At 39.0% G+C, this 19458-nt stretch overlaps 1 protein-coding gene across 1 annotated transcript; it reads right to left on the bottom strand.

The window, feature by feature from the left end:
• Positions 1-1811: 1811 nt before the first annotated feature.
• On the bottom strand, positions 1812-17198 carry plcd4a (phospholipase C, delta 4a). Its single transcript, XM_016485367.1, has 15 exons — positions 17182-17198; positions 16661-16896; positions 15207-15435; positions 14697-14826; positions 14298-14529; positions 13844-14045; positions 13594-13738; positions 12537-12689; positions 10736-10903; positions 7827-7983; positions 7616-7732; positions 2923-3098; positions 2700-2832; positions 2173-2322; positions 1812-2095 (listed from the first exon to the last, which is right to left on the bottom strand). Exons 1-15 carry the CDS (start codon positions 17196-17198, stop codon positions 2004-2006), a joined length of 2337 nt encoding a protein of 778 aa, XP_016340853.1. The 3' UTR covers positions 1812-2003.
• Between the last annotated feature and the right edge of the window lie 2260 nt (positions 17199-19458).

The following is a 19458-nucleotide window of genomic DNA, read 5'->3' as shown; positions in this document are numbered from 1 at the left end:
CTGCTCTGTGTCTGTTTTAAAATTTGGTGTAAAAACGTAATGCTGCATAAAAAGCCAGACTAAATTAAACCAGCTCTGACCTACCTCAGCTCCTAATATCAAAGCATAGTTCTGTTTGCTGTGTAAATACATTTATGCCATCTCTGAGCAGCATTAAACAGCTTTTGTAAAAACCCTAAATGCCATTTCAGTAGCACCTCTGTGCCACCTTTGCACTGTAATTTTGGTAGTAGATGAAATTTACGCTGCAAAGGTGGCACAGAAGCACTTCTGAAGCGGCATTTAAGTGTCTTTACACAGTTTAATACTGGCCAGAGGTGGCATAAATTCATTTACACAAAAATTACAGCCTGGGGTGGTCAGAGCAAGGCATAATTTATTCTGTTTATCATGTGGCATCGAGTCTTTGCATTGAATTTTGAGCAGGCACAGAACAGCCTTACCTCAGTGGTGTTTATCAGAGTTTTGAGATCATTTTTAGTCACCTCATTCTTACCAAGTTGTTTATTCTCATTTATAAACTGGTATAAACCGGAACCTGTGTTGAAAACAGAAACAGGAAGTCCTTTCAAAATGATCTTTATTATTCTTTAATGAATATGGCAAATGAATACATACGTACACAAGCAAAACAGACAGTTTACAGATAGTTACTGAACAATATTACAAAAACAGTATATAGATCCAGCTCATACACAACTTAGAAATATAAAAATATAACACTATTAGTCCAGCAGCATACATTTGATTTAACAAATGACTTGACATGATTCAGAATAATCTACTTTAAGTTCTCTTATACATCTTAGGTGCATTTTAAGAGTATATGTACTTTGAAATGTATACGATGGTATACTGTATCCAGGTACTGTAGGTGGAGGTGGGAACAGATTTTCATTGCCCTCCTTCTGTATCTCTGTGTAACTGAGTCTGGCCCCTGAGGTACTTCAGGGCTAAAGTAAGATTGTAATTGAGCCCTTGAGCCCATTATCTCTGTACTTTATTCCAAAGGAGCAGTTAACACACACACACACCACTGCAAGTACTACTGAAATGTAGTGGTACGATTAAAAAACCAAAACTATTTCTATTGAAATAGTTCTAAAATACATAAAGCAAGATGTAAAGACTTCTCATGCATGGTAAAAATTACATTGGGTGAATCTCATGTGAAATATCCAGGTCACACTGCAAAACAGTCTTGTTTTTCAGTACAAATATCTAAACATTCTTAAAATTAAGATACATTTATAAATCTTGTTTTTTTTTAAAATGTCTGAAAATATGTTTAGTTTTTGCTTAAAACAAGAAAATACAAAAAAATCTCTGCCAAATGGGCAAGAAATTAATTCAAAAGGAAACCAAAATTACTTTTCTGACGCCACTGGTATTTTTTTCCTTCATTGTTATTTTTTCTTGTTTTAAGCAAAAACTCACTCAATTATGGTATTTTTTTTTTTCAGAAAACATGACTTAGTATTATAAGCTATTTTGCATCTCATGTAAATGTATCGTAATCTAAGAACGTTTAGATGTTTATCCAGGAAAACAAGACAAAAATTATATTTTGCCGTGTATACTTCAAACTAAAATTTAAAGGGGAAAAAAAATCTATATTTTAGTCCTAAAAACAAACCAAAATAGGACTAATTCCTTATGCAAATAGAATTTTCTATTTTCCTTTTAATTTTAAAGTTAAAACACAACCTGGACATGTATCGCATTGAAGTTATATTTAGATACAGCTCCTTACAATCACACAAACCTTAATAACAGTAAATAAAATAACTATACAATTATTTGGCGTACAAATGAACTAAATCTATAGCAACACAACTTTACCTTAAAATTGTACATTGATACTTTTTAATACATTTTTTACTGTACTTATTAGAATGTCAGCATTCTGAAAACAAGTGTTGACTGGGAAGACTTGAAATTGTTGCATTTTTTAGTTTCTTTTGTGCACGTGTCAGTGTAAGACAACTTTAAATTAAGTCAGTTTACATTAGTTTAGTTATCCGGACATTAACAAATAGCGAGGAAGGAGGTATGCTGGTGCCGTCCTTAGACAGGAGATGAATGTGACGATATCCTACGAGGAAGAACAAAACGTGCTTCGTATTAACAGGAGGATACATTTTTGATGCATTTGGTGGAAAGGAGACGTACCTGGCTGAATACAGGTGAAAGGGAGAGTGAACTGTCCCACAAAGTCATTCTTTGATGTTTTATCATAGTCCTCCACGACAAACCGTACCAGCGCTAATTCAGGGACGTGAATTGTGAACTGAAGTGTATCGTACCATACTGGGTTAAAACCTGCAGGGACAAATGGGTAGCTGACAAAATTTCAAGCTTTATCAACAAATGAAAAAAGTGCAACTTTAAGGCAATTTTTCTAAATGATTGTACAAATATCATTTATCACCTCATATTAATTGAAATATTTGCACTTTTAAAAATGAATTAGTCACAGGACTAAGTCAACTGCTCAAAAGTGATTAAAATCGTGAAAACTTACAGTAATATACAATATATAAATATTCTACATTCACTGTGAACGTTAGCGCATGTCCAAAACCAATCGTTCGAAAACAAGATTTGTTTAGTCTTTCGAACGCAACTAGAACTCTGGTTTAACTGCATCTAGGCTTTTTCAGTCTAGACACAACTTCGCCCTATACGTTTTAACTGACCGTTGTTGTCAATGTATCTGGTTTCCTGCTTGGCCTGGTCCAGTGGTACACCGTGAATTTCCACCCGAACGAGGGGATCAATGATTGAGCCCTCCTTGATGTTTACCTTGGGAAGCTGTTGGCCACTGATTACCTGAAAAGATCACACAGTATATGCAGGTTTAGCAATAACGCAATAAAAAAGTAATAACGCCAGGACATACACAGAAATTCAGGTTTGTACCTGAATAGACAGGCTAAGCGGCTTGTAACCGTCATTTTGGGGGTTTTCTGGGTCAAACCTCTCATCAATGTTGCGCATGAATGCTGGTTTCAGTATGTAGCCACAATATCCATTCTGACTGAATAAGCCGTCGTTCTGATCCATCTCAACCCCTGCGGTCTGAAAGTTCAGAGCAACTGGGAAGGGAAGGGAACACTTAGCAATGAAAAAAATTTACCACCATTTGTATTTAGTACTAAGAGATCCTGCCTAAAACATTGTCTATTGGAACATTTGCTATTTTCATGGATAAAGAATGGTAATTTAGGTGGTTACACTAGTGATATCTTGGCTAGTTAACTAGCAATGCTCATCAACTTTGAATAGTCTTGGTTGGTTTAAAGGGGTCATGAACTAAGAAATCAAAATTTCCTTGATCTTTTGACATATGAGAGGTCATTGTACTATAAAAACACCCTCTAAGTTTCAGAACTCAAAACTTTCTCGTTAGTCTAAAAACAGCTTATAATGAAGCCAGTCTGCCTAAACGACGGTTGTGGAATGTGCCACTTTTTGTCATAATAGTGTTGCTAAACACCGCCTCCGCACCCCACACATCACTGCCTGTTTAGCCCCGCCCACCGATTTGCATGTTAAGTAAATAACGAGAGAGACAAAATGCAGGTCTACGCCAGTGTTGCCAAGTCTGCGGTTTTTCCGCAGAATTGTGCTACTTTAACACTATTGCTGCAGGTTGTTTTTGATGTCGGGGGTTGAAGCGACCCCATAACGTGATATTTAGCCCCTGCAATGCAAATTTTACCAGGGGAACCTCGCCAAAAAACGTGTATTTTAAGCCCCGGAACGTGGACCAAATTTTTACCGGGGGACCTCCTCCATAAGCTATTGGGCTAGTTTGGAGTGGCAATTGGGCAGGTTTTGTTGTGAAAACCTGGCAACCCTGGTCTATGCAGAAAACAGTAAAGATGGCTCTGAAGACAACAAGACGCTGTGCAGTGACAAGTTGTGGAAAAACAGTCGTTGCATTTTTGAAACTGTCGCGAAACGTGCAGTAAGGTACGTAATAATGGTGTTGCAGAAATATATTTAGAGGCACGTATTTCCAATGAGCCTGGGTTGGAAACCAAAATCCCCTTGATATTTTGACATATAAGAGGACGTAGTACTATAGAGTATAAAAAAACATCCTGTAATTTTTAGAACTCAAAACTTTCTTGATAGTCTAAAAATAGCTTATATTTAAGAAGCCAGTCTGCCAAAATGACAGATTGTGAAATGTGCCACTCTGTGACGTAATAGTGTGGTTAAACCCTGCCTCCACATAAGAAGATCAACGTCTGCTTCTACATCGCTGCCTTTTTAGCCCCGCCTATCGATTTGCGTATGTAGTGTAAATAACGAGAGGCGAATGCAGGTCTGCGCAGAAACCAAATGATAAAGATCGCTCCGAATACAGCAAGAGGCATTGCTAAATTGTGGAAAAGCAGTCTTTGCATTGCCTTTCTTCTGATCCCAACAGATAGGAAAGAGTCGATGAACTTTATTTTTAATGAAGTTCCAGACTGCGTCAGTAAGAACTTGGTTCTGCGTTTACTTCATTTTACTGCAGATTTGTTTACAAACAAGGCACAATTCGACGCAGGATTTTCAGAAATATTGAAAATAAAAAAACAATGCTGTGCTGAATATATTGAATCCGGCAGTAATGTCGCACCACACGAGTGTGAGAAACTGTTTTCATTACGTGATCACTATTGCTTTGTCTGTTATTAACCTAAATCCACTGCAGTGTCCATCTGTGAAGGATGTACGCTGTCAAACATACACAAGTGTTAGCCAATCATAGCAGTGGGCGTTTACTTCCGAGTCTACAATCCACTGTAAGATTTACAGAACCTCAGACACTTTGATCTTCTGAGATAGACAGTACACACATAGTGAATATACAGACATCTGTTTCCACATCTCACTGAGAGAAAATGTGAGAAAACTTCTCTCTCACCTATGCATTAGTTCCTTCTCATCCCCTTCCTTTCCCTCACCCAACCATTCCTTAATTCAGCTCACTCAGAATGGTCAATAGTAGAATATAATGTTCTACATGAATGCAGGTGATATTTACAGTCATGTTTGGTATCATTTGAATGGTCTCTGTGCGTCTGGTACAGTGGTCTCATTCTTACAAGAAGTAAACTAAAAGGTAATACAGATCCTAAGAGTTTAGAAATATTTTGCTCACTGAGGGTGTCATTTCCCAGTGCTTTTCATGCAAATTACCTTCTGTCCCAAAAGGTGTTAACTTGGTCAATACAAATTCCAATTGTTAGTTCCTGTCTCCATTTTGGAGGATGTTTTTCTTGGGCTGAGTACTTAAGGAAATCTTGCAACAAGATTCTGCAGCCAGAATGAGCCCGTGGACACACTTCATACTATGTATTTTCCTAAAGTCAGGTATGCACCTTACTCTTAGATTCATCTTTGAGAATTGTATGTCTTGTATTGATTTGATATCTTTGAATTGGCTATGTAATTGGCATAATACATATTTACCTGACTGATAATAAATTGTTACATTTGATTTTATTCTAACTTACTCTGAAATTATTTTCTTAAGTAGATTAAGTGAAGGCATATGTTACTGCAAATCTGCATCCAGGGTTAGTACATACTAAATTTCAGGTTAGATGGAGCATGGGGCACATCAGGTGAGATTCTAGATTTTTGACTAACTGCTTGACTTTAGTTAAGTTGTTATGCAGTTGCATTAACTATGGGGGGCTAGACAAAATACTATTGGGAGTACTAGCATGGTTTGGGCATATTTCATCGTACTAGCCATAACCTCTGGTTATTGTCTCAGCTTTATTCAAGTTGTTATGTGGTTAGAATAACTATAGGGGGCTAGATAAAAACACTATTGAAGTATTAGCATATTTCATAGTGCTAGCCATAACCTCTGATTTTGTTTGAGCTTTAAGTTGTTACATAGGTGACTGTAGGGTGCTAAACAGAACTAATATTTAAAGAATGACAAGCATGAGGCGGTCTATTAAATAGTTAGTCATAACCTCTGAATAATGATCAGACTGGAGAGTTTGTGATTGTGGGGTACACGTACATCGGCTGGCGTGATACACCCTGAGCGACATAGATTCCTAATGAACGAGTAAATATAAAGTAAAGCGTTAACTAGAATAATCAAATGTCAGAAGAATACTGATTAGAAACAGACAAACAACCAATCTGCATTTCAACCTAAATTCGAGGTCATAATAAAATGGAGTCAGATTAGATAATAAAATGGAGTCAGATTACAATTTATCCTAAATTTAATAACTTTGTGCGCTGAAAAGACAGAACACACAGGAAACCTTCATCCACCATTGGATACCTCCGTTGGGCAAATTCGTGGACCTTACACCACCACGCCTATTCAAACGGAGCGTACAGATGAGGGGGGTCAAAACAGGACAGAAAATAGCCTATTACTTTATTACTATTAATTATGTTTTTTATGTAAAAATCTTGATAACATTATAAGTGGACAGTACAGAGAACAGTACAAAATAATAAAAAAGGTAGTTCATGACCCCTTTAAGATGGTTTAGCTGGTCTCCCAGCCTGGGGTGCGTTTCCCATACAACCACGTAACTCGCTGATTAACCGATGCATTGTTGTGGAAACAAACTAGCTAGTCATGACTGTTTCCCGAACATGGTCGCATCTCCATCGTTTGAACCACATTAGTTCAACAACATAGGGCCATTGTTAATTACATCAAACGCATGTGGTGGAGGAATAACTTCTGCTATTTAACTGAATGGAGAGCTCTAAGATGCTGCTGTATTGAACATGGCCTTTGATGACTTATTTTATATTTTTTGTTCTCTGTCATTTTGCTTTATTTGATGTTTGATTCATCGCGGGTTCCCTCTTATGTCATACTCCAGGGTTCCCTTAGGCATTTATGCACATGTGCACTCTTCAAAAATGGCGCTTATTGAGGACGCATTAAAATACATAGATTAAAATGTATTTATATTTAGATGGTACTGCATGTTAGCTTGTTTATTGTGCCTAAGAGCATATTTATTTAAGCCCATATGTCTTACTAACAAGGAACTATGCTTCTAACCACAGGTTGAGAGCTGTAGTTCAACTACGCAAGTCTGCGACGCTGTTTGCGAATGTTCGTTTGAACTGTGGTTTCGGGAAACACCGAATCGTTGAACCATGTTGGTAATGATGGAACTTGCGACCATAGTTGGCTAACAATACTTTTGGGAAACGCACCGCTGGTCGGGTTGGTAGTGTTCAGCTGATTTAGCCAGTTAGCTGGTCTCCTAGTATGACCAGTTGATAAGTGCCTAAAATTTCTCTAAAACCAACAAACTAAATTAGCCTAACCAGCACATCACTTAAAGCTAGGCTGGTTAAAGCATTTTTTTAACAGGCTAGTCAGACTATCTGACCAGCTGACATTTCTAAGTTGTCCCAAGAACTAGCTATTAATCACATCTGTCTTAATCACAACTACCTTATAGATAGTTATGCGATGTTTATCAACAGAATATTTTAAAATTCCACGAAAGCCTCATTAATCTTAGCTACGCTACGAATCATTCTAAGCAAGAATCTCATGATTTATGGAATATTCACATTTCAACCATTATTTTTAATCTGGTACACTCACCAATTTGGCACCCTGCGTTCCACATGTCCTGTGGGTTGAAGTTGGATGAGTCAGTTCTCAAACCACTGGGGTAAACCCGGCTCAGTTGACGAGCATTATGGAGAACAAACTCCGCTCCTGTAGCACAGAGACATACAGAGTAAGACAATACAATTCTCTAAAAAAATTATTAATGAGCTGTTATGAGCAGTCAGACTCATGTTTCCTTTACCTGCCTCCCTTATGTGTTTCCGGGCCTTAGACTCCGTGAAGGAGGAGATCTCGTAAAACTTGGAGTGAATTTGTGAATGTTTAAAGCCGGTAAAGTGGACACTCTTGCAGTAAACCACACAGTCCGACAGCTCTTTAGAGAGATGCTGCTTGGATTTCTAGACAGTACAAAAACAGTCTTTAACAGGTTAGAAAAACAATTTGATATACACCTAGTTTTCATTTTCACCTTCTTCCTAAGGTGGTTTGCTAGGGGTTGTTGGCACTTGTCAAGCTGGTCAGGTCTTTGAGGCAAACTGGCCAACCAGCTAACCCAGCTAAACACCAGCTTAAGCCATCTAAGATCTGAGAACCACTTTTTTAGCTGAGTTGTTGACTGATTTTACCAGGTTTTTAACTAGCTCAACAGCAACGAAAACTTAAAGAAATGGCTGTGATATTTGAGAAGGGTGCTAGCTAGATTGTATGATGTGGTTTTACTGCAAGCATTCAGTTCTGCTACCTAAACCATTGAACCCAGGACTACTTAAACAATGTCATGACAGACGACCCTTTGGATAATGAGGCCAGGTATCCACCTGGCTTCATCTTACACTACCATCTGTTGGGTTCATTCTTGCCAACCCACTGTGCCAACTTAACATGATTATTCAGCTTGCTTCGAGTGGTGTAGCCTAGATCTGGGCTGGCAACCAAAGCCAGCAAGGGTTAATCCTTCAACATTGTACCCCTGAGCAAGAGGGACTATCCCTGTAGTAATGGTACTGTATGTCACTTAGGATAAATTTGTTAACTAAATGACTATTTAGCCTAGTAATTGGCCTAAACCAGTTATCCAGCAAGAGAGCAATGCTTGTGTGCAAATTAAAAGCTACAAATGTCATGCCAACTTTTTTCCAGTTGATGAGTCAACAAAATGACTGTATCTCGGATTGGAGAAACCAAGAGAGGTGATCCCTGACTGCAGCTAACCTGAGTTAAGAGAATCAAGTGTCACATGGTAACAACAGTGCCAGCAAATGCACATGGTCACCTATCAGATAGCAGAAGACCACAGAAGATATGCAGTTTCTGTCTTATCCATCTCTCACTTTCTCTCTTGCTTTTTCTTGTTTTCTTCCCAAGATTGCTCCAGTGTCAACCCATCCAACTTGCATTAGTGCTTTATGCAATCTACCCGCTTTCAGGGCCACGGAGCATCTCTTGTCTCTCAGAATATTTTGCTGCCTTCAACATGAGACAAGCTGGTCTACATTAGTTAAACTGCCTACGGTCCAGATTTTTTTCACTTGAAGTTGGCACAAAGTAACCCTCCTGATCAGAAGTGGAAGTTTCCAGGGATGATCAAACCGAAGTGTTCAACATGTTATGTAATTAGATTTGAATCTTGAGGTTAAAGTCGTGGCAGACTGTAACTCTTACTCGAGGATGCAGTACCGTAGAGCTCTGATGAAGACCTGATAAGACTCCCAGTGAGACAAGACCGCCATTCCATATTTTACAATATGTTGGCTCATGAAGTAGCCAAAGAAATTGTATCCTAGATATGCCCCATTATCTTTAACATTATTTCGTTGTTAAAGGGGTCATATGACGTTGCTAAAAAAAGAACATTATTTTTTGTGTTTGGTGTAATGAAATGTTTATGCGGTTTAAGGTTCAAAAAACACATTTTCCACATACTGTACATTATTGTTTCTCCTCTATGCCCCACCTTTCTGAAACGCGTCGATTTTTACAAAGCTCATCGTTCTGAAAAGCGAGGTGTGCTCTGATTGGCCAGCTATCTAGTGCGTTGTGATTGGCTGAATACCTCAAGCGTGTGACGGAAATGTTCTTCTAAATTCTAAACTTCTAAATTATCTAAGCTAACAGAGTGTGTTAAAAATGTAAAAGATTGGATGACCAATAATTTTCTCCTATTAAATTCGGATAAGACAGAGATATTACTTATCTACTCTACACTGCTCAAAACTCGCGTTTGAATCATCAGTGGCAAATCCTTTAAATATGAAAACGTACTTACAGGCTGTGAGTCAGCATTATTTGTCAGCATCATAGACTGTGATCAGCATGCGCGCCGAAGGGTAAACAGGGGAACTGAATTCACCGGAACACCGGCATTGTAGGCTACTCACCCGGGAAACAGTCCTCATCCTCCATAAAATGTGTTGCACACATCTGAATATTTGTTTTGAACTGTTCTGGAACAGTGTTGTAAATACAACTTAACCACTGATTTCTAGTTGTGTCCTCTTTTGGAAGGCCAAACAAAGTAGTTTCGTTTTCACAACGATACACACAGCGTCTCCACGATATGGCGGCATCAATACTACAACGAGAATCAAAGTTACGCCTTCTTGCTTTGCGTATACATTTGGGCAGTGTTATGCAAATCTTCCCACATCGTGACGTAGACATGTGGGGGCGTGTTTGAACGAGGCGTTTTAGGAGGGCGTGGACCAGACTTAACTTTTATAAAGAATATCTCATTGGGTTTGAGACTTTAGTCTTTGCAACTTTAGGGATCTTATCTATTCACGAACAGCTTGTAACACTCCGAAGAGAAAGGAAAAACTTGAAATTGCATCATATGACCCCTTTAACTACTAATTAGCCATTTAGCTGCCACTTTTACCAAGAGTGATTTAGAGTGTACTAGTTACAGGAACAGTCCCTCTCGAGTAACCTCTGGGTATTGGTCTTATTGAAGGGTACAACAGAGGTAGTTTTTAAATCTACCTTTGCTGGGGTTCAGACACTTTTCTGACATGGCTACACCACTTCATGGTTTAAGTGCAAGATTGTGGAATTCATCTTTATCATTTGATAAATGTATCCTTTGATAAATGACTCCTGTCTTCATTAGAAAATCTACACAAACATCTCTCCTGAAATGTATCACTGTACCTTGACTCTATGCCGTATGCTGTCATTGCGATGATGGTCATCGTCAATTTCAGCAATCTCCTCTTCGTCGCTCACTTCTCCCATCAAAGGGTCATCCACCACCCCATTCATGCCATCCTCTAATCCACCTATCTTCTTTCCTTTCAACAGAATCTTCCCTTTCAGATCCTACACACAAATATGGAGAAGATACAATTTCACCAGGAAGCATCTAGTGTTGTCAAAAGTACCAACCACGATACCATTCGGTAGATTTCCCCCTAACATCTAAGCGCTGTTGAGCAGATTCTTAAACACGGCTGATTGGCCATTGTGTTTACGCGCTCAACAGATATGACCGTGATTGGCTATAATGATCATCTCTTCACCAAACTCTTACACCGTGTCCTAACTACATGCTCCGCGACAGGCGATAAAAGGTATCTTTTCCATGTTAATCTGAGTTTTTGCCCTAACTAGCTGCGACGGCGACATGCGAAATTTCTATTTTAGAATTGATTTCTATTTCTGGCTGGAACAACAACATACAAACTATATGACAGTGATAATCTCAGGTACTAATTATGTGCTATGTAATGTCATATTGCGTGGCATTTATAGCCATACAGAAAACAACAACAGATTTACGTCCGATCTTGAATATAAATAAAAGCAAAGATGTATGTTAAAACTGTGAACTCACTGCGAACCAACAAGCGTATTCCATAAAGATAGTATCAGTCACAAAGTATGTACATCTAATAATGTTAAAAAGGTTTAATATTTATGAATTGGATTATAAACATCCATTTCGTTGTGAGTGCAGAGCGCTTCCAGAGAGAACCCACCCGCGCTCTCTTCTGATTGGCTGTGATATTTGATTGATTCGGTTGAGTCATGTCGCATCTAGTGTGGACACCCAAATTGCTTGTCGCTGAAATCTTGTCACGTCACGTGTAGTTAGGACACGGTGTTACACAGAAGCACACGGGGGAGCGTTTGAAAATCACAGTCATATCTGTTGAGCGTGTGAACACATTGACCAATCAGTGCTGTTTTAAGAATCTGCTCAATAGTGCTGAAATGTTAGCAGGAAATGGACGTTTTTAAAATTTCAGTAACGAATGGTATTGCGGTCGGTACTTTTGACAACACTACAAGCATCAGAAATCTCATACAGTAACAGACTTTAATGGTGGACACATGGACACACAAATTAGGTGTGCCTTTAATAGTGGCTGGTCAAATAGGAATGCAATAAATTTGCACCTAAACCAGTAGGATTTCCTTAGTCAATTAGCTTCACTAGGAAGACCATGGTGTTCAGTTAAGTTTTGCTAGTGACTAACAGCTATGATGGTCTTGTGAGTAATATAGCACTTCTGCTTAGACCCTACTGAAATGATGATGGTGGTGTGCATGCCTCTTAACTAGCAAGAATTCACCGGTTAGCAAGTTTTACCAGAAACACCTTGCCTAAGCTAGCCTTGACAAGCAAGGTAATGCATGCTAGTCTGAGCTGGTCTTTCTTAGCAGGGTCGTTTGCTTTAATAATTCAGCATGGCTATGTCGCATGGACATAGATCATATGGCTGCTGCCCCAGGTGAATGGCCAGGGAAAGTGAACGTATCCTGGAGAGGTCACCACACTCTGAACTCTGATACAAACGTCTGCTCGTGGGTGGAAACTTCGAGATCTTTGACTCTTCAAGATGAATGACCAGTGCTAGACATTTACTGCTCATTAAGCAGCAATTAAGTGGACTTGTTAAGTGGAAGTACTTGTTTAAGTGACTGCATGCATTCGTGCTCTCCGGCTCACCTCAGGAGATGGGAGGCCGATGAGAATCTTTCCATCTAAAGGGCTTTTCAGCAGCTTGTCTCCCAGGATCTGGGTGAGGTGTTGGGCCATGACTTTCTGCTGCTCTACACTGCAGTGGTTCTCAATGGACAGGATGACAGGGTACTGCGATGCCTGTGGAGGGGAGAGTGTGTGTGCGTGTGTGTGTGTGTGTGTGTGTGAGTGAATAAGTGATGGAGTGAAATGGAACACTCAACACAGAACTGCGGCTAACACACTGCCAAGCAGGGGTCGACTGCCCTAGATCACATTACACAGAAACAAAAGGGCATGGTGCCCTGGCTCAGAGTGAACCTGGCCCCAGTCTGTCACACACACAAATGCAAGCTAGTAAAGTACTCTAAACCAGTTTAGAAGGCTCAAATATGAAGAACGAAACCAAGAGGGTTAAAGTATTAAGAATTATGGACATGCATGGGTATATGGTATTTCTATCGGATATCACCCCCTTACCATAAAAGTACTGTGGCACCATGGTATAGCAATAGAATCTGATGACAATACTATGGTATTTTGAAATATACCATGCATGTACCACGGTATTTACATGATGCTTTCAAAAATATCATAGTAAAAGTTCAAAAAAACAATGGTAATTTTTTTCAAGTATCGTTTTTTTTTGTTTTGTTTTTACATTTACCAAGGTAATACTATGTTTTTTGTTTGCAATGTTAATACCTTGGTATTCTTTGATGTACCTATGGTATTGTCGTCTGTTGCCATCACCATATCGTGGTACAGTATTGATTAAAAGAAAGTTATCATGGTAATAACATGTTTAAAAATGGTACCATGCTAATAAATTATGTTGAACACTATCATAATGCTAATACCATAGTATTCCTTGACTTACCATAGTATTTGAATATGGTAATCAATCATTACAATGGCATATCTAGTACTGTAGTATTACCATCTGATAACACCACTATGCCATGGCACAACTACAGAACATTTTTGTTATGAATGTGCAGTTGTAAAAGTGTGGATGAAAACAAAGCCATAGTTTGAGGCATACTTTAAATGCATAGTTGCCCAGCACAGTGACAACATCCTTGAAGAAGATCTTTGAGGTGAACGTGTGTCCATGGTAGACAATTGGTTCTCCATTTGGTCCATCCCAGCAGTCCACTTCTACACATCGACAGCCACGTTTCAATGCTCTAAAACACACACATACAAGTACATATTTATGAATATAAAGAAGAATTGAAGTTAGGAATTAAAGGCAATGCCTACTTAAAATAAGTTTTTGAAAACATGTGTACCGTATATAGCCTTCCACACTGCTGTGTCCTCTGATTTGGTCTTCCAAAAGGTATGTGTTATGAGAAGACGATATGAAGTAATGACAAAGAGGCTGAGTCATGTCCTGGTAGAGTTCCACCATAGAAGGGTTGAAGATAGAGCCTTCTGGTGAGGTCAGGTACATCAGAAAACCATCAAACGTCATCGCTTGTAGCATTCTTGCTATAGGAACATAGGGTAAACAAATGAATAGGCCTACATTTAAAGGTAAGCCAAGATGTCAAGAACACAAAATGCAGCATTAGGATACCTGGAACTAGAAGTTATTGAGTTTGAAAGTTAAAAATTTGTTTGGGACAAGAACCCAAACCACCGAGGATGATCTAAACAGATCAATGGCAAGTGGAAAGTAAAATACAAATAACCTAAGCTTTGAAGAAGCTTGAGTAAGAAAAGTACAACCCTGTTAGTTACCGGTGTCTGAAGGTTCATAGCGTTCAATGAGTTTTAGTGCATACTGCTGAACTCCATCCTCGTGTAGCTGCTCCTCCCGTAAGAAATCTTTCAGATCTTGGAGTGTTAACTTCTGCCCATCGCCCAAATATTCCTGAAATACTCGCAGGACGTCCTCGCGCTGAGTCAACATCTTATAGAACAGCACGAACTCATCATCTTCAAGAGTTCCTGATTGAGACTTGTCTGCCATCTGCAGAACAATAGAAGTTCCAAAATGTAAAAATACAAACAACTACCTGGAAATGGATCACCAAATAATAACCTAAGTGTCTAGTGTCAAAACTGTCATTAAACTGAAGCTACATCAAGTGGTATAACAATAGAAAAACTGACAATTGGCCATAAATATGCAGTTACCGTAAAGAGACGAAGAGCGTGATGCTCGTTCATGTCCACATTCATCATCTTCAACAGATCTCGGACCTCCTTAAAGTTCATCCGTCCATCTCTGTTTTTGTCTGCCTTTTTAAACCAATCACAGATCCATCTGGAAACAGCATTTAAGGGAAAACTAAAGTGCTTGGTATGATTTACCAAAGTAGAGTTCCTTTCAACTGATTTTAGGGTTATGTTTAAGAGCTGGAAGTTAAGGGCTCAAACTAGGGGCTTGGACTTCAATCCAAGCATAGATAGTGATAGGGGTTAAAACTTTGAGAAACAAGAATGTTGTCCCAGGAATGTGTCCAACTTGCATAAATCATGTTGCACAACATGGAGTGAAAGCGGGTAAATGGATCAGATGTGCTGCAGTCCCAGTGTATTTAAGTGTCCTTTAATGCCTTTTAGCCTGCCTGAAACCTTGTGTGTGTAAGATGGACAGAGAGTGGAATGATAGAAAGGAAGATAAAGAGTGACAGTAAAGGATACTGATCTAGTTTCTCTCTCTGCCCCATGTTCTCCAGGTTATCGATGAGTTTGCGTATCCCTTTAATCCATGATTGCGCTTCCCCTGCTGATTCGGCCACTAGGTCCAAGTTGCCTCGTCGACCACGGAACACAAGGGTGAAGCAGCGGTCAGGCGGGAACTCGTCAGCAATGCTGAGCAGAACCTCAGATTGGTGCCCTTCCCGCACAGCTTCCACATCACCCACAGAAACTATGGACACACATAGCCAAACATTTACCTAAGCATCCCCTGAACCCCAAAACAAGGGGTTCTCAACTCTAGCCCTCAAGGTCCACGTTCCTGCAGAGTTTAGCTCCAACCTTGATAAAACTCACCTGCCTATAACTTTCTAGTGATCCTGAAGACCTTGATTAGCATGTTCTGGTGTGTTTGATTAGGGTTGAAGCAAAACTCTGCAGGAAAGTGGACCTCGAGGGTAATAGTTGAGAACCCCTGCCTTAAGAGTTGGAGACAAGACCAGACCAATATTTGGCCTATCAAGACCCAGAACCCATACAAATGCAACATTTATGTGGTCTCGAGAGATCTCAACACCAAAATAAAACAAGATTACGACTCAAATTTTGACCCTCACCCAAACTCTACATCCAGTCTAGAGCAAGGGTGTCCAATTCTGCTTCTGATGGGCCAATTTTCTGCAGAGTCCAACCATAATTAAACACACCTAAAATAGCTAATCAAGGTCTTTGCAATTACTACAAACTTCCAGGCAGGTGTGTTGGAGCAAATTAGAGCTAAACTCTGGATGGGATTATGTTGGCCCCCCAGGAACAGAACCTGGTCTAGAGCAGGGTTGGTCATCTTTATTCCTGGAGGGCCACTGTCCTGCAGAGTTTAACTCCAATCCTAAACAAACACACCTGAACAAGCTAATAAATGCTTTCAAGATTACTAGAAAACTACAGGCAGGTGTGTTTGATAAGGGTTGGAACTAAACTCTGCAGGACACCGGCCCTCCAAGACCGAAGTTGTCCAGCCCTGATCTAGAGGTTCTGAAAATACTTTATATGAAGATGGCTGCTATATTTATGCCTAGGGTAATAGTGCAGTTGTTCTAGGCTGGTTATAGGTTCAATCACAGGAAGAGTTGATCCATGGACTATCACTAATGTGATCTTAAGTAAGATACTTAAACTCAGGTTTCTCTTATAACAGCAGAGTCTAATCTTGCTCCTGGAGGGCCACCTTCCAGCAGAGTTCTGCTCCAGCCCCAATTAAACACACCTGAACCAGCTAATGAAGGTCTTCAGGATCACTACAAACTTTAGGAGGGTGTGTTACAATTCTCCTCTCCAAGCCCTCCAGGAGAAGGACTGGACACCCCTAGCATATGGGATTGTTCTTGTAAAACAGCATGTTGCTTTGGATAAATGACTAATAATTACAGATTGTGGATCTTGTCAGCGCTACTTACAGGTGGAGTGTGCATTTGCTGCTTTCTTGCTCTTGTACCAGATAGTCATGCAGTCTTCTTGTAGACGGAAATAACGATGCTTTTTCCATGTGCGAGACTTGATTTTTCTCATCACTGTGCCAACAAACATAGACTTCAGGTTGTCATCAGCCTGGATACCTGAGGAGCAAGACAGTACAGGAGACGAAGAGGGCGAGGAGGGGTCAGACAACAGGTAATGCACCTGACCCAGATTCCTAGCATATCATTGTAAACACAACAAGCTAGAAACACCCCCTGCCTCTCATGATCAGATAATGAATGCTCCTTTTGTATAGATATGAGGTTTTGGCATACATTTTATGAATCCTTGTAAGCTTGTGTTGCTAGCGCTCTAACACTACCAGATGAGGTAATGGAATTATTATTTAGATATTATTTAATATTTAGCATTTTAAATGCAAAATTAGATATAATTTAGCCCTTTTATCAAGCTTTCCCAGTAAGAATCTCCCAACAGTTCTAACAATGAATGGTTTTACAATGTTTGTGGAGACATTTTAAGGCAAAATCTACCAGAACTAATGGAATAACCTTCGTATCACCTTAAAAGTTTATATCGACAGTCTACAATGGTCTATCTAAGCCACCTGCTTACTTGCAGTGTTGCTACATGTACAACACTGAGTCAGTTACTACGGAACAAATAAATACATTGAAAACAGTCAGGGATTTTTTCCCCCCGTAGTTTAAACTTACATAGGCTCCTTTCAGTAGAAGCCATATGTTGTTCTGTCATTTTTTAGGCGTCTCCTGTTTTAGAATAAAGAGAGAGAGAAAAAATGAATGAGTCACACTGAATGAAGTGGAGTAAAGAATATTAAAAGACATCATACATTTCATAGCAAATGGTTATACATTTATACAATAACATTTACGCCTGTAAATGTTAAAAACATGCATTAAAAAGGTATACCTGGGGTATCCCCTAATATAAAAAGCTAGATTTTACATGTAACAGCATAATTTTCATTAATAAAAGTAACAAGCCATCAGCAATAATTTCAAAAGAAAAACCACACAAACATTGGAAAAAATTTTAAATATGCAGATACTTGTGTATATTTTTAAGAAACTGAACTGCATTAGTAATAATATTAAAAAAATTTGTTAAGTCTGATATGTTCCTCCATTCATGCAAAACCATGATAACAAACAAATTTTAAACAAATACATATGCACAACCTCAAACAAAACCTTTCCCTCGGTATAAATGGCTGTTGTTTGTGAAAAGACCCTGGACGTCTGGCTTTAATACAGGGATCAGCACTAGAGCTGTTGCCTCAAACTCTAATGTTTGTACGGATCTGTTCAGTGCGAAAGCATCTCACACTTGCCCTCGAATACTGCACTGCCATGCAAAATCAGACAAAAAAGTCACACATTATTAACTGAATTTATAGGAGTATCGACACAATAAAACTAGGAAAACTCATCAAAAACAAAACAAAATGACCTCAAGCTTGCCATGTGAGCAGAGATGTGTTGTAATACCCAGCCAAATTTGCCATGAAGATTCAGGTTTCACACAAACCAGTCGCCTTAAACATGGCGGACAAAATGTCCAACACTGCTAACGAGTTATTAACAAAAACATGCTGAACTCAAGCGTATGTCCCAGATTCTTTCAATTAATTTATTGTTAGTTGCTGTTACAACTAATGACTAAAACTCTTGTAACATTGATATAACATATGAATGAGCTACATCAAGTTACAAATGATAACAACAACAGTGTCAACAATAGCCGTGTGCTCACTATATTATATTATATTATAAAGAAATTAAAGATTAGAACTGCAAAATAATTTGTTACTTTTAAATGTATTTTATGTTTTCATTGAAATATTTTCTATTAAAAATACAAATAATAAATAATATAAATAACTACACTATAAAAGTTACATAAATATGTATAACTATTAAAAATAACAATTTAACTATAAGCAGAAAGACAAAACAAGCACCAGTTACAAACAGGTATCCTATATCTGTAGATAAACTTTCACAGCCAGGGACTTAAATATAATAATATTCACAATCTTAGGGTTGAAAGAGGTCTTACCCTCTGTGGGCTCATAGTTGGATCTGTATTTGAGCTTTGAAGAGGAGCATAACTCAGGAGAAGCCGGTGTAATGTGGCCCCCGCTGCAACAGAGCCGGACTGACTGTCCACATCTCGCCACAGCTGATTGTACCACAACACACCTCCCTCTGACGCACAACCACACACCCACAGATCCACAGAAAACACGCGACTCGATGCCCCCAAGGGCCCCTTGTCCTCAAAATACACTTTCTGTCTCTCTGTCTTTGGGAGTCAAAACCTTCCTTCAGGCTGCTTTGTCTTGCATCTCTCTGTCCACTGTAAACCTAAAACGAGGGTATGTCAGTTCTGAGGTGGAAACTCAATCCGGCGCATTGCGTAATTGGAGTGTTGCATTCCTGCGGTGTGACAACTAAAGCTTTAATCGTGACCGAATAAACGTGCAAATGTGAAATGTAACACTTTTCTAAATAATCCTGACCCTGATAGCACACGTACATCAGAGATGTCTATTTGACGTCTGCAAGACGTATTTTTTAGTGTTTTCTCATCTGCAATACATCTATTGGACGTTTCCTATCAGATGTCAAATAGACGTTCATTAGATGTTAAGATGTTTATGATTTAAAATGTATGTAAAACTGACATCTTACAGACGTCTGTCAGATGTTTGTACACAGCAGATGCTTTCCAGATAAAGTGATCTTTAACA

Source organism: Sinocyclocheilus anshuiensis, unplaced genomic scaffold (genome assembly GCF_001515605.1).
Source record: "Sinocyclocheilus anshuiensis isolate Anshui unplaced genomic scaffold, SAMN03320099.WGS_v1.1 scaffold273, whole genome shotgun sequence".
Taxonomy (NCBI): Eukaryota; Metazoa; Chordata; class Actinopteri; order Cypriniformes; family Cyprinidae; genus Sinocyclocheilus; species Sinocyclocheilus anshuiensis.
The sequence above is the reverse complement of the archived record's forward strand: the minus strand, read 5'-3'. Positions and strand labels throughout refer to the sequence as shown.

What these genes read in the sequence shown, in the direction of transcription:
- plcd4a (XM_016485367.1), bottom strand. An exon ending in CGCTTAGCCTGTCTATTCAG is followed by an intron (nt 2,833 to 2,922) that starts GTACAAACCTGA and finishes TGATCTTTTCAG; the next exon opens with GTAATCAGTGGCCAACAGCT. An exon ending in CAGATACATTGACAACAACG is followed by an intron (nt 2,323 to 2,699) that starts GTCAGTTAAAAC and finishes TTGTCCCTGCAG; the next exon opens with GTTTTAACCCAGTATGGTAC.